At 50.1% G+C, this 15,718-nt stretch overlaps 1 protein-coding gene across 1 annotated transcript; it reads right to left on the minus strand.

Annotated features, from left to right (window-relative positions):
• Nucleotides 1-1,137: 1,137 nt before the first annotated feature.
• TBCCD1 (TBCC domain containing 1) lies at nucleotides 1,138-15,610 on the minus strand. Its single transcript, XM_075004165.1, has 7 exons — nucleotides 15,095-15,610; nucleotides 11,817-11,972; nucleotides 9,784-10,150; nucleotides 8,082-8,268; nucleotides 7,444-7,941; nucleotides 5,843-6,004; nucleotides 1,138-1,753 (listed from the first exon to the last, which is right to left on the minus strand). Exons 1-6 carry the CDS (start codon nucleotides 15,428-15,430, stop codon nucleotides 5,875-5,877), a joined length of 1,674 nt encoding a protein of 557 aa, XP_074860266.1. The 5' UTR covers nucleotides 15,431-15,610; the 3' UTR covers nucleotides 1,138-1,753; nucleotides 5,843-5,874.
• Between the last annotated feature and the right edge of the window lie 108 nt (nucleotides 15,611-15,718).

Genomic DNA, 15,718 nt, shown 5'->3' on the forward strand with positions numbered 1-15,718 from the left:
GGGTCCCATGTGCTCAGCCATGCAGCAGCTGGCCTCATTTGCCTTCCTGACTGTCAGCTGCTCTCTTCGCCATACCCATGAACACTGCAGCTGCTGATTCGGATTCAGGGGCTACAACTCGTGGCACAGGTGTTCAAGCTCCGGCAGAAGCCTGCACTTGAGACCCTCCACCCTCCCAGGGTCCCATAGCTCAGGTTCTGCCCCAGGCCCAATGCCACCACAGCAACTTTTCAGGTCGAGCCAGGCCAGGCATAGTTTAGGGCTTTGTTCCCTGCATAGATATACATGGACACTGGCTGTCTTAACAGCAGAAAATGAGAGCAAGGCTCCCGCCAGGTGATCTGCAGCTGTGGGATGCAGAAACACAGGTGACAGGAACTCTGCTCCAGCTGCCAGGAAGCTCACGGAGCCCCAGGGTAGAGAAATCACTCCTGCTGTTGCCAAGAGCATTAACAGCAGCTCGGCCCTGGGGGTGCTGGTGAAGACATTCTCTGTGGTGGGAAGAGCTGAGCTGAGCTGAGCTGAGCTGAGCTGTCGGACCCTGCTCTCCACTGCATGTGTGGGGGCTGTTCCCCGTAGCCCAGCCTGAGGGGGCCAAAGGAGCGAGCCCACCTGCTGTGCCTGTCGGGGCTGAACCCAGCACTCTATGCTGGCCTGTTGACTCACCAGTTGGAGCTGCAGTGGCAGGCTCTTCTAAAGGGGTGAGGGATGTGCGAGGGGTTGTGGGGAGGATGTTTTGTGAAGGTTGGTTCATCTAGGGGAGCAGGATGGCAGTGAGGTGGTTATGTCTGCCTTCTTCCTCCACAGCCCCTAGCCAGTGGCTCCCTCTCACCCTTCCTGGCACCAGCCCCAGCCAGTACCGCAGAGGAATGCAACCCCACCGCACCAGCACTGGGTGCTGGCCACTCTCAGCGGGACTCTGCCCCAGGCTGGGGCCTGGCTCACAGCTCTTGCTGCTGCCTCCAAGGACTCTCCCCCTGCTTCTTGGCAGCCACACAGCTCAATGTCAAGCCAACCCAGGAACTGCCAGAGGCAGAGCTCTGCCAGCCCAGCTGGATTAAGAGCGCTCAGATGTGGGGGACTGAACCCCCCTCCCCCCCATTACTGAGAAGTCTTCTCCCACAAAACACGCCTGGCTTCACTTTCAAGTCCATTTATTGAAATTTATTGAAAGCAAGGAGGCAGCAAAGACAAACTTAGGCAATTTCATGAATCTTCATCCTTCAAGCGCCAATGCCATTGCCATGTAAAAAGAGGCTCCAATTCATTTTAGACGTACACGAGTAGAACCACCCAATAACCCACCAACCATTTGCTCTTCATTTCTGGAAGAGCATAACGAGCTTCCCCGGACAGGGAGCACAGCCGCCAGCCTCTCGCCAGAGTGCGCCTTCTCAGGACACAGACACGCCCCAAACTTGGACTCTGCATTTAGCCTCCTGCTTAACAGGCTCACGGTGAGGTGCAGGCTTGCCTGAACTCTACCGTCCCTTACTTTGCAATCCTTCACCTTGTTTCCTCCTGAAGCCAGGTGGGATTAAGTGGGACAAGAACAGAGATACCCTACGTGTGCGGAAGGGGCCACATGATGCAGTGGTGCCCTGAGTAGGTTTGAAAAAGAGTTCAGCTCAGGCAGATGCTCAAGGTCCAACTATCTCGATTCATTTGCAACACCACAGGAGCGTCCAACTAAGACGGCCCAAAGCATTCGCCGGGAACCACTGTCAGTTTGTCGCCATCTGTCTTCACATCGCTGCAACAAAACAGAACTTTACTGCAATCGCCAGCAGTTCCGTAACTTTCCCTCCCCAGCCCACAAGCAAACACCTCCCTGCCCTCTGACAAGCGTGGTAATTGTACCCGTCCCATGGGCAAGTGGCCGGCTCCTTGTGCACCTCCGGGTACAAATTCAAGAGATTATAGGGAAACAAATTCTTTGAAGCATCAAGGAAGTGGCTGCTAAGGGCTTGTCCTCAGGGCAGTAATCCACAGAACGAGAAGCACAGTATAAAAGGTGCGTCACTAGTGTAAACCTGGGGTGGTTCTACCTTCTCAGTTGGCAACAGTGTCAACGGTCTTGTGATGCATCACGCACAGGGCATTCTTGGAGGGAATCCCCTGGTCCTTTGCTCCACTGAGCAGTGTGCATGCTGGGGTGCACAGAAGCCAGTGGAATTCAGGCCTTGGAGTAATTTCAGAAACAACCCAGGAGCCCCCTTTCTGATTTGCACATTTCTCACCGCCAGAGAACTGGGCATGGCAACTGGGCATGGCAGCAGCTGCCTGGGATGCAGCTCAGCTCTCGCCTTCATCCACCACCGCCACACCAAGCAGATAATGCAGCTCCAGTAGCAGCTCTGGCAGTGGTGGAGGAAAACAAGACTAAGGAAGACAAGGACAATAACTAGCGACTGCTGCTACAGGAGGTGTTCTCGAAGCAGGGCCACACTTGTCTGGGTATGTGCAATCAGCATGGACTGATGGGACGGGAGGACGCTGGACACCCAGCAATGAGAAAAGAATTTCAGGGTGGAGATGACTTTTACTGAGACTTATGCAGATCCGGCCTTGGAGGTGCACTGGCAGCATACAGACATGTAGTGCCCATACCCAGAGAGAGAGCTGGTGGTCCCCAATGCCATGCGGAAGCCGGCCACCCACAAAGCTACTGGTCTGTAGCCAGTTCAGGAGACTGCTGATGGCTTTGCAGGCATCGGGTTCCCAAACAGAATCGAGGCAAATAAGACCTTTGTGACAACTGCGGTCACCCGCACCGTGGCTGGAGCCTGTAACCAGAGGGCAAGTTCTCCGTGGTGTTCCAGAGACTGGTTGCCCGGGGCAAGCTCACAGACAGTGGCCTGGAAAGGCCCACAAAGTTAGGCTCTTTTGGCACTCAGCTCTAGTTACCGGAATGAATGGAGAGTTTGTCTCAGCATCACCTTGGACGTTAATGGCGTGTGGACTGCTCCGGTGATGCTGGGTGCATGAACCTATCACCTCAGGAGCTGCAGAACGAGCGCCGAGTGTGCATTCAGCCACCTGCAGGGAAGGTGGTGCTGTTGTGGAACAGGTTGGAAACTGGAGAAAAAAGCAAGCTGCACGGTGTATTTTGCACAATATTTGAGACAGGGAGTGAGAGGCTTCTCGATGAGTGGGAAGCCAAGGTGCAAAGGCTTGCACGTAAGTTTGAGCAGCCAGCAAAAACGTCCAGTGAAAAATGGAAACCGTATAGTATCGTCAGGGATGTTTATTGCTCTTGGACCTTCCGCCCTGCAAGCATGCCGCTGTACATCCAGCTGGTAGCCCGAGGGAGAGCCCCCTGTGAGCTGTGCAGTCCCTGAGCGGCGGGAGTAGTGGCAACCCTGATCTTATCTCATCTGTGCCACTACCCTTTTGTAAAACCCTGTGATTTAGCCAAAATGAACAGACAGGCTGTACACAGGGCGTCGCTGACGCCTTATGAACGGAGTTTTACACCAGCAAAACCCCTGCTTTAAAAGAACATTGAAGCAAAGCTTTAATGTGGCAGTGCCGCGGATGGCAGACAGCCTCCTCTTGGCCGCCTCTCGTTCTTGGAGTATCTGGTGTTGAATGGCAGGACTCTCAGTCCTCAGGAGCACTGGATGGGCTCCAAAGAGCTGGGTTCCCAGGAGCAACTGCTCTCCCTGCCTGGAGCTTGCACTGGGGGACATGGCTTCAGGATACAGTGGGGAACGCACACTGGTTTCCCAGTACCTCATGCGGTTCACAGGCTGAAGAACACCTCTGCGAGCCAGGACTGTCCGGGGGCCCACTCGCCGTACAGGCTAGAGCAGAGCATTCTGGGCCTGTACCACTCCCTGAACTACCTCTGCATTTCTTCTTCTTCCTCCCACAGCGCCTTTTGCCATGGCAACGCTGTCCCTAGCCTCGGTGATACTCCCTCCTTAAACAGTTCCCTCTCGAATCTCAAAACCAGCCACCAGCTCTTCACTGGCTTCTTTTTATTTGGGGGGGCGGGGAGGGGACCTGCAATGAAGGCTGAATACTTCATCCAATGTTGTCTGGTTTCCGCCCCCACACGCCATTCATAAAGGCTCCCTCTCTCCTTGAAGGTCTGCTCGCTGCTGGCGACACTGCTTAGGGAGTAGGGGAAAGACCAGCAAAGCAGTTCTGAGGGGCATTTCAGCAGACTAGGACAGCTTTTATCATCACATCCTTCTCACTGTGCCCACCCGGAGACTCTTCCCGTCTCGCTAGACCCAGTAAGCGACAAGTGCACGAGGAAGGCAGGACTGGCTGTGACGTACGCTGCTCTACATGCAGCAGCCTGGAAGTGGGATTCGGCATTACACTCCCGCTCTGGCTTTGCAATTTTGTTGCACAGAGGAGTAAGTGGAGAGCATATGGGACACGCAGGATAGTAATGCCCTGAGCTGAGAGCCAAGGACCTCATGCAGAGACACAGACTGGCCTTATTCACAAGGGCAAAGGGCAGACCAGTGAGATACAGTGTGAAGTCATTCAGAGAAGCATTGCAGGAGTGGAAGGGAATTATGAGCTACACCGAGGCAACAAATGTGCAATTGTCCCCCCATGAAGTCCAGCAAGGATGGGGGGAAAAATCCAAAAACAAAATTTCTCTGATTTTGCCTTATCTCCCCTGCAGCCATGCTGAAAGGCAGAGAAATGCACGCCAGGTTTTGCACAGACTGCCCAAAACATGAACTACTGGAAGTCTCTACGCAAGCCTGTAAAAAGTCATAAAAAGCTGCATGCTCGCCTTGGGGTCGATTGCTTTTCTGTGTCCGAAGGCGCCTCTCTCTCAGCAGGGAGCTGTAGGTAAGCTTGGTGCCTTTACAGGCAGACCAGCTCTAATCCAACTCCCCCTGAGTGGTCTCTTCTTTGTCCAGCACTGGTCGGTATCCTGCTGGTGGCATCTCACAGACCAATGCTTAGCAGCGCCCACAAAGAGATCCATAATGCGACGGCTGGCTGCAGGAACCCGCTGCACTGACCCCAAGATGGCGCTGAGATCCGGGACACAGCAAGGTGCTAAGTGGCTGCTGTACAGGCCACGGAAGCGTGAAAAAATGCTGACACAGGCAAACCCAGGAGCAAATGGGCAAATTCTGTTCCCCGGACAGTTTTTAAAGCAGGGAAGGAACTTCCGGTCCCCTTGAGCCCAGAGCACAGCGTGGTGTATAGGCGGACAGAGCAATGCCCTGGACACATACACAGCAATGGGAAATACCAGCCGGAGGACGGCCAAAGCAGCGCATGCTAGCACCGCACGCACACCGCCAACCACACTAACTCAATCTGCATGAAACGTGATACGCTTTGAAAGAGGATGCCAGCGTTTGTGGTATTCCTGTTCTCTCGTGAGCTGCGAGTACACAAACAGCTTCAGTCCAATCTCACACTACTGTGGATTAAAGCCCCGTGTAGACGAGCCCTTAGCGACCACGTGAGCAGAAAGGGTGCCTCAGAACCAGGCTGCTCTAATTCTTTTGGCTTCAGACCACACCTGAAGCGCGCACGCACACGCACCCCCGAGGTGAAAGTAAAGTGCTTCAACCTCATTTCAGGATGAGTCCTTCAGAAACCATAACAAAGATCTCTCTTTCCTTCCATCCCCATGGTCTTTTTGGCTAAAAACTGGAGTGGCACAAGGGAGCAGACAAGCTCGGAAAAGATTTTGGCTCCAAACTGAAAGCCAAAGCCAGATCTGAAGCTAGTGGAAGGAGACCCATGGACAATTTCAGACTCACTGTTCCCATCTGGATACCACGTGCGCACCCGTGTATGTAACGTAGTAGGAAGATTTCTCTATCTGTAGCAGAACAGAAGATGAACTCACCACCATTCCTTTCCTTGTCATAGGAGAACATCCTACCCTGCCGCTTGCTTGGAGCCAGCTGCAGGAGGCACAAGGCTGTCCAGCTGCTGACGATGTCCTGTGTCAATTAGCCATTCATAGAATTTGTTCTCCACCATTACCTGGAACTGCTTCCTCTGATCCCTGAAAATCAACAGCACATCAATAACACTGTAAGCAAGAGAGCCTCATCAGCTTTCACACCAGACTTCCAAACATCTCTCCTTGGCTACCCAAAGGAGTGGCCTTTTCCACCCTCAATGAAAATAAAGATCTGCAGTTACTGTGGCTAACAAAGCCACTTAGTTTGGTTCTCACACCGTCGACAAGGAGGAGATTGAAATTCAACTAACAAAGTCTATTAGTGAGAATGCCCCTGAAAGAGAAAGATTGCTGATGTTGATCTAAGCCCTGTGGATGCTGTTTACTGAAACCTCTGCCCTGTAGGACTTGCGCGTCATGGAGCTCACCGATCCTACGAGTTTACGTGACCGCTGTGGATACAGCTCTGGCTGGCTGGCCTCACACATCCGTGATTGTTTAGAGGATTTACCTGGCATGGCTCAGGTCCTTATGAAGCAGGAGAGGGGAAACCGTAAGTCAAGGAAGGAACGGGGGAAATCGAGGGGTACAAGCTGCGTAAATCTTGAAATCTGCACTGAGTGCAAAGAGCACTTTGATCAAATGTAGTATATGCACGACAAGGGACCCCACGGAGAGGCACTAAACAAAAGGTAAAAAATCTGGACGAAGCTACGGAATCCCTACAAGACTTTGGCTAGCTGCCCCTAAATATAAAAGCCATAGGCAGAGCCCAGAACGGGACATGCAGGGAGGGGTGTGACAGCTGAAACACAAGGTTGTTTCCTTCCCTTCTAGCCTTTAAAATTGACAGTCCAAATCTCTATCCCATTGTGCGTTTGTGAAAGTGTTTATGTTGCAATTTGGTTTCCATCAAAATGGCACCAAGAGCAAATCCTGGAGACCAGACCAGTTACAATTCAGACATGCAGTATCTAGAATCCTGCATGCCTACCCAGCCAATTTAGCATCAAAAGAACGTTTTAACTTTGAGGTGCTGAAAAAGCAGTAAGAGTGTCACGTAGTAGGCAAGCTCAGCTACAAAAGCATAGTGAGGCCTGGTTCTAGAAGGCTGGAGACTTGATTGTGTTAATAAATTTTACATGCAGGACGACAGGCTTTTGATCTTATGTTTGAGAAGTCGATATGTGAATCCCATAGCATGGGTGTTCTTTTGTTTCATAAACTCTTTGCACAATTTGTCCTGTATTTTGTAAGCATGGGGAAAAAACCATAACACACCCCCTCTCTACCCCCCCAGAAAATTTCATTCAGGGTAAGGTGGCAGGAGTTTTCAATACAAAAGCAGTACACCAAACTCTGGCAGCTCCTCTTGTCCTCCCCACACTCATGCATAACACACAGACTCAACAGCCCTCACGCAAGGGTGTTTTTGTTCAGCAATGTCAAGTGCATACAACCACAAATCTCTTTCACAAGTTCATCTTCAAGGTATCAGCCAGACACAGTGGCTTCCTCCAGGAACTGAGAGTATTACTCACTTTGTCAGTCCTGCCTCCTTCACAGTTTTCTGCCAGACTTGGATCTTCTGTTGTCTTTGACTCAGTGCCTTCTGGTACGCAAGTGGCAGACCCCCAGGCGTTTCTGTTGTGTCTCCTTCCATCTCGAAAGGAATAACAAAGGTATAAAACTCACTGGGTGGTAGAAGTCGGAAGACACTTGCATCGCTGTTCTCTTTGCACACCAGCATTGGACTGTCCCAGTAGTTAGGCACTGTAGCCAGGCCTGTCCGGGCCATGTGGTCCTCAAGCATTGGGTAATGGGTATGGTATGGCGCAAAAGTTACTTGCTGGTTACCCAAGAGAATCAGAGGGTTCGTAGGCGTGAGAATGTTGAAGGTGCAGCCCGTTGTAGAAGAGAGAGACAGACGGTGGCAGATGCCTATGACTTGGACATTATCACAGCTGTGGAGGTGAATGGCTGTCTGCACAGGGCCCAGGACAAAAGTGCTATTCCTGCACTTCTCAATGGTCACAGATCTGAAAGGGAGAAAGATCACAGTAAACCAGGCTTCCCAAGAACAAGACACGGCCACACAATGTTCCGGGGGGCAGCCACGGCTAACCTGTGCAACCCACTCAGACATGTTTTACTGCATCCTGGGAGAAAGTAAACTCACCGTAAAGGGGATAGCAGATATATGAAGGACTCATTGCAGCGATGGATCTGCACATGAGCACCCACCAGGGTATCTGAGCTCTTGGCCAGCGTCTGCTTGTAAACTTGGCTCATCACCACCATGCGGTGAACCTCAGGGACCATATGAGCATTGCAGGCAATCTTTGCTCTCTTGGTTGTTCCTTCAACTGCAGGCAAAAGGTACACGTTAGCCAGAAAAGGCACAGAACACCTGAACACACTTCCTAAGCTGGAGCACCACCACATTTCTCCTGGCAGCCACAAAATAAATATCTCAAAGCTGTATCAGTCACCCTGAGGCTTGGGATTATCTACATCTCTGCTCTCTTCCTAAGATTCCTCTTGAACACAACGGCTTTTTCTGCCAAGCTGAGAATTACAGCAGCCTGCAGGTTTTCACTGCTGTGTTGAATGAACAGACGCATTTCTGAGGCAACCCATTCTTATGCAGAGGTGTGCTCCCTGTAGGTGTTCGGCCCTTAGAGGACTTTGCTACCACCCGGTGCTTTTCCATCCTTACTGCCATGCACTCTGAGGAACACAAAGGATTAAGACTAGTTTTCTCCTCCCACCGCCAGCCCCCCGAAAATCTATAATTGCACGTTAAATGAGATCAGTAGTCTTTTATTCTGATGCCCACAGACAGCTGGCACCATTACAAAGGAAGTCCTTGAAGTTAAAGCACCGGCTTGTCCCAGAAGCCTGGTTCAATTTGCTCTGTCTCAGGGAATGTCTACGTAGTGAACAGGAGGTGAGAGTGGCAGCGCAGGCAGACTTAACTGAGATCTCTGATCTCGTAAGCTCAAGTAACAAGAGCAGCGAGGTCTTGGCAGCATGTGTAGCAGCATGGGTTAGTTCTGCTTGCCCAGGATCCTGCGTACATACTTGGACAGGTTCACTGCTATTGTTACTCAAACTAGCTGTGATCCCTAGATCAGAGCTAGCCTAGACACATGAATACATGCCGTGGCCACACGTCTCTGCTGCAGTGCAGATACTTCACCAACTGCCCCGAGACCTTGGGCAAGTCACTTAATCTGCACTGTGCCTCAATTCCCATTTGCCAGTTGGGGCAAATGATCCTGACCTCCATCACAGGGGTGTTTGCCTCTCAAGCATTAATTTATCTTCACTCAGGTACAACTGTGACTGAGGTCATGAAAGTCCCTAACCAGCCAGCGAGCCATCACACTCATGTAGTAGTCCCCACTTTGAAACAAGAGAGCAGTAATACTGGTCAGGACTGACTTACACTGACAGGGTTACATGGAGCAGCTTTCACAGCAATTCCACCTAACCCTGGGCTTAGCCTGTACAATCCACCCTTTGCTTTCACGGGCATTCACACTTCCTGTGCAGCAAAATGCACAATCTACATAAATACGCATCTCCAAGAATAAGGAAGTCTGCTAGCAACAGCCAATATATACCAGGCCATATGTAGTCAACAACTTGAAGGAGGGAGGCAGACATGTGCAAGGTAGAGAACAGAGAGAGAGAAATGAGTGCTAAACAGGAGAGAAGGCACTGCGCAGGATATGCTCATTCAGCTGTGAACTCCCCCTTCCCTCCTGCAAAGACAAGGACAAGGCAGGAGGGCAGCAATGCCCATAAACCTGACTCCTGACGAAAACAGAAAGTTGATACTAGAACTACAGAGCCAAGCCAAGGACTTTCAGTACCTTGCTGTGCCCATGCAAGTTTCTTCCCAGACTTGAGGCAGGCAGTTGTCCCAAAGGGGCTCCCAGTCAGACAGGCCCTAAGCCAGGCCTCTAGCTTGGGGAAAGAGAAGGTTTTGGTAATCTTTGAATAGCCATTCTTCACATGCATGGGTTGCCAGAGAGCTAGCTCATGAAGAGGATGAACGGTCCTGGTTTTGTTCACAGTCCCCTCAATGAGAAAGCTGAGAGCTCGAACCGCTTCAATGGTGACCAGGCTACTGTGGGTGGAATGGGAAGAGGCTGTGAGCTGGTCCGGATCCAGTAGCAGTTCCAGCAGATCCAACAGATGGTTCTGCACAAACGCTTGGTAGGTGTAATCATTCCAGTTCTTGGAAATCAAAACAAACACAAACAGAGGAGCGCTTACCACACTGATACACTTCCCCAATGCCACATCCATCGCATCCTGCTCAGATTCCACCCACCCCTCTCAACGGGGAAAGCAGCAGAAGCAGAGTATAAATTCCTTCTCTCACCGCATTAATTCTGTGGGCCTGCCCCTAACCACAGACTCCCACCGCAGATTGCCACTAAATGACACTGGATCTACTAGCCATCTTCAGAGGGAGAGAGGTTCTGTAACTGTACTTCCTGTAGCCCTGACTAACCTTTCACTGCATTAGTGTCCAAGTTCAGTACACAGCTGCTGGGAAACGAGAGCGGAAATAAACTGCAATGAACCCCTCACACATTCTAAGCTTCCATGAAGGCAATTATGATTCCTATTGGATCTGGATGCTTAGAATAGATGCAGTCAAGTACTACCTTAAGAAAAACTGGGGAAAAACCCTCAGACAGTCCCACTAAAACTAAACACTCATCTGAAAGGATCATTATAGTTCAGGCACTGAAGGTCTCCATAGCAAGGGGAGACCAGAATACAGGACAGCCAATGATGAAAACTGAGCTTGTTCTGCACAGGCCTCACTGGACCACACCAAAGTAGCTGCTCTTTGGAGTGTGTACGATGGATATCCATAAAGTTAATGTAAAGCAAGGGCATTTCCTCAATGGTTCACAAAAGGCAAGCCTCAATGAATATAAACCCCCATTCTGTGGGGGGACTGAAGCTGCTGAAATAGATCTGGCAGTTCCATTATATCTACTCATTTGCGGTACAGGCCAGTCTAGTTTTGAACCTGAACTGCAGTTAACAAAAATCATCCGATATAGAATGACGCTGAATGCCCTGAACAGCCTACGTACAGAGGACCATTCAGCATAAAGCCCCCGATAAGCACTTTCCCTCTCTTTTCTATTGTAAGCCTATTTTTAGTTTCAGATGCTTCGGAGTTGCAGTTCAACAATTTCTGTTCCACGTGACATTACTGTATTGATGCCGTGCTCATGACAGAATCCTGCTGACACTAGCAGTTGGCCTTTTTTCAAGGTGTGGATCAGGTACGTGTCTCTATTGTGCTGCTGTCCGTCTGCAATTCACTTTCAAATAGGATAGTACAGCACAATTGGCATGCCTGGCTAACTTTGGATACTTCTGAACGTGAGACGCAAGACTTAGCCACATACAGCTGATTATATCTGACTAGCTAATCTCCTTCGCTGAATCACAGCTTTGTGCAGCTTACTCAGACATTGCTCTAAGAATGGCTACCCTAAAAGCCATAACGCGTAATTATGGAGGAGCAGCCTCTGAAATGAACTAACACTTTCAGCTTTTTCACACTTGTCTAATTTAAAGGGCAAAGACATTTGAGGTGGGGGAGGTTAAGAAAAATCTATCACAGTTTGAGACCATATGTTCAGTCTGCAGCAATTGTTTATGGGCAAGTTAGATTTTTTTGAAAATTCATGTTACAGTGACCATAGGAGAAGGATCTTAACCTCATTCATAAGCTCAGCTGACTGAGTGCACCCATAGGTGCACACACAAGCCTTGGACAGGAACTTTCTCCCCCACAAAGCAGTTCTGCCTCCCACCCCACTTTAAGGTGAAGGTTTTGTAACCTCTCTGGGGACAGGGTTACAAACAATACCTTATTCTGACAGGTGGATTTTCCAGTCAGGTTGGCAGACTGAGATTTGGCCCTGGGACTTGGCCACTCTTCTCCAATCAGAGATGTCCGCAAGGAAACCTTGTTTAGCTGCTGAATGTATAAGAACAGCAGGAACTGCAGGGTGTCTACTGACAGCTGGCCAAGAGGGAACAGAAAATTAACACATGCCAGAACATGACCAATGCATGCACTAATTCAACCAAAGAGCCTACTCTTTTAGAACACGGACACCCGAGCACCTGAAATATCACAACCAGGACTCTGGTGTTACTATCAGCTATTAAAACAATCCTTAGGAAAGATGTTACGTACACACACTGAAATTGGGAGGTTTAAAGGCTCGACAAGTGCTTGCTTTCTACAAGATTTCTCTTTCTGTGATTTTAACCATACATCCCTTCTTCCCAAGCCTCACTGGTAGACACTTTACACCATGCAAAAAGCTCAGCCTCACTCACCATCTGCATCACAATATTGCACAGGCCATCGACAACCTCAGGAGACACTCATTCTCAAGCCTCTTCTTCACTTGCCACAGTTCCTAAAACAGCTTCTCCTTGGGCTCAATATGCAGTTTGGGACCCCATCAAACAAAAGCACTAAGCGCCACCACCCCCTCCCCGAGTGAAAAATTGACATAAAGTGTCAAATTTAAAAAAACGTAATTCAGTACAGCCTTTAACGAGCATGTTACAATTGTTTTCAAAGGAATGTTGTTTTGCACCCTCTACCTAGCACTAGCTCAAATGACCAACCTTTGTTCAAATACTGCCCCCTAAAGACCACATGTTTCAGAGAACAACATAACCCTCTTTTGCAGCAGACAAAATTGCAAAACAGATTTGTTTTGTGCAAAGTCTTACCAAAGACCCAATATACGACAGCATGTAGACTTTATGGAGGAGCACAAGACCCAAAGAAAATGACTAATGGATAGTTACATCTGGGCTAGGGAACTTCCTGTTTAAGCTCACAATGTCAGGAGTACCACATGGATTTATGAGGTGTGTTCTCCTTTGTATGCTTCTACACCACATGAGTTGGTCATAAAACTGCATTACTACTTCAGAAAACCTAAGGCTTTTCCAGAATAAAGGAAGGGAGATCAGGTTTCTCCCACAAACATAAGCCTTCATCCAGACCCTTTCACCAGGGCCACAATAAACAAACACTGAAAGAGTGTAAAGTTTATCAAAAAGAGTACAACAGGGACATGCAAAGGACAAATACTGGGTGGTACTTTTCTTTTTGGTGGAGGGGAAGAGATGTTCTATTGTATTTACAAAAAGAAAAGCAATCCAAACCATCTTCGTCTAAAGGAAAACAAAAAGCTTTCTTCTGCCTTCCCTCCTACCCGCTTACAAATTCTCAACCTGCGTAGACTTACGAAAACTAGAAAAATAAGTGAAATAACATTGCAAGAGGCAAGAAAAACAGGAGTGTATTTTTAATCAGGCTGTTTAGAACTCTTTTCTGGCAAGACCAACTAGCACATTAAAAGATGCCCTTGCTGAAAGGTTCCACCCTTTGTGGTGGAACATACATTCTGAGACCTTTCTTTTCAAACCTTCTCCCTAACAAGTCAGCCAGCAAAACCAATGAAAAAGTAACTGTCAGTCCTGAGAAAGCAAAACAAGGAATAAATGTAGATGCTCAGAGCTATTTCATGTAGCATAACAGGGCGAAAAAAAAAGAAGGAGTAAGCTAATTTAAATGGTTTGCAGGCCACCTTTCTGGAAATCCTCTTTGTGCACACTGTGTGGAAAACAAGTGTTAGAAACAAATCAGACCTGGGATTTCTATGCTTTTGAGAGTGTGATGGTTTTTGGAAACAGACCTATGAATATGGCATAACTCAAATATGATTTATACAAAATAATTCTTTTAAGGTATTACTGGAAAGCTTGTAATCTACTAAATGTGTACATATATTCTATCACCATGTATCATCCCTGCATTTGAAGTTGGACAAGAAGTACAAATCCCTTCACTAATCTAGATATGCTGAGTGAGGGCCATTTGTACTCCTAAAGGATCAGAAAAATGCTCCGTAAATAGTTTTGGTTTTCTTGTTTGCATGAACTATGTTTGGTCCTGCAAAGACGGGTGCTCAGGTCACCTTAGGTCAGAATCCATTTTGGATGCTGTACTTTTCCAAGGAGAAAAAGGTTTAACTGAACAGGAAGAATTCTGGCCTTGGGCAAAAATCTGCATATATGCAGGAAACCAAACCAAAACGGGCAACACATAGACTTCAGGATACCTGTATTTGTCATCTAAGACATCTGCTGCCATTGCTTGGAACCGTACATTAAGAAGGCTCAGACCCAAGTTGGGAGGCTACCCAGCTTGTGAGAAAAGATTATTAGAACTTGTTGGGTAAGAAACTGCATTAACAAGTTTCTTTGTGCATTATAGGCTTAACTGGCATAGCTTTTTTTTTTTTTTGCTTAATAACTTACTTTGACCAGTCTGCCATTACTTGCAGACACTTAAAACCTACTTTTTTTACACTTAATGACTTTTGCTTATTATAAACCCAGTGTAAATAAAGTATTAATGGTGCAACAACAGCTTTGCATCTCACTGATAACAGGAGCAAGCAGCTGATGAGCTCACACTGAACTTTATGCAGACTAAGACTGATTGGGGCTGTCCACAGAAATATTTGGTCAAGTCCCTTTGACAGAGCCCTCCCAGAACTGAGCTAAATGGGGTATCTTTGTTGCTCTGCTGTGGTTTGTGACCCCAATGCTGGGTCACGGTTTGAGGAGACCAGAGGGTCTGACTCACCGGGACAAGGGAGGAAGGAAGCTGCACCACAGGGCAGGCAGGCAGGCTCAATGATATTTCAGCCTGTCAAGCCACAGTCAAAGGGGATCTTTAAAACCAAACCCGTCAGAGGAAGTTCAAGCAAGACCCGGTATTTCAGATCAAACAGTCCCTCTAGAAAAGCGTCTGGGTTACACCCACCACACAAACGTTGCTGAACAAGACCTGCTCTGCGCTTTAAGAGACCAGGTGGCACTGCAGACGCAGCAGCGGGGCTCGCAGCGGGCAGACCCCGTTGCTGGTGTGACCCCCCGTCAAACGCAACCCTAGTGACTGGAAGGGCTGCGCGGCCGCAGGGGGGCTGCGGGCGATCTGACCGCACGCCACTGCCGATGCCGAGGGGCAAGGGGCCGCGGCCGGCACAGCCCAGGCGCGCCCAGGCCTGGGGAGAGCGGGGGGGGGGGCGCGGGAATTGCGGTTCGTGCCTTATTCCTCTGCGCCTCCAGCTCCTCTTCGGAGGCGCAGCCGGACGCCAGCTCGGCCCACTCCAGGCGCTGCTCCGCCGCGCGCTCCGCCAGGCTGTCGAAGAGCTCGAAGTAGAGCCAGGCCAGGCCCGGGGCCAGCTGCAGCTTCCCGCAAGCGATGTGCCGCCACCGGGGCCAGGCCAGGCGCGGGTAGCAGCCCTCGGCGGCCCGCGCGCGCGCGTAGGCGGCCATCTTGCGCAGGTAGTGCGGGCCCAGCTTGGCGGGCGGCGGGACCTGCAGGGCCCCCACCAGGAAGGGCTCGGTTTTCACCCACAGCTGCGCCGCGGCCGGGGCCATCGTAGCCGCCGCGGCGCCGGGCCGGGCCCTGCGGAGGGGACACGGGGCCCCGCCGGGCCCGCTCCCCGCGGCACAGACGGCCCCACGCCCGGCTCCGCCAGGCGTTTGAATCCCCAGCCGCGCCTAGCAACCGCGCGTGCGCACTGGGCGCCGACCAGAGAGAGGGGGGCTAGCCGGTCCCCAACCACACCATCGAGTCACGGCCTAGACGTGCCCCGCTCTGGCCACTGGGAGGATGGGACAGGCTCCGCCCTAGTCCTCCGCGCGGGGTCAGCCCCGTCGTCAGGC

The sequence above is a fragment of the Carettochelys insculpta genome, chromosome 10 (assembly GCF_033958435.1).
Source record: "Carettochelys insculpta isolate YL-2023 chromosome 10, ASM3395843v1, whole genome shotgun sequence".
Classification (NCBI taxonomy): domain Eukaryota; kingdom Metazoa; phylum Chordata; order Testudines; family Carettochelyidae; genus Carettochelys; species Carettochelys insculpta.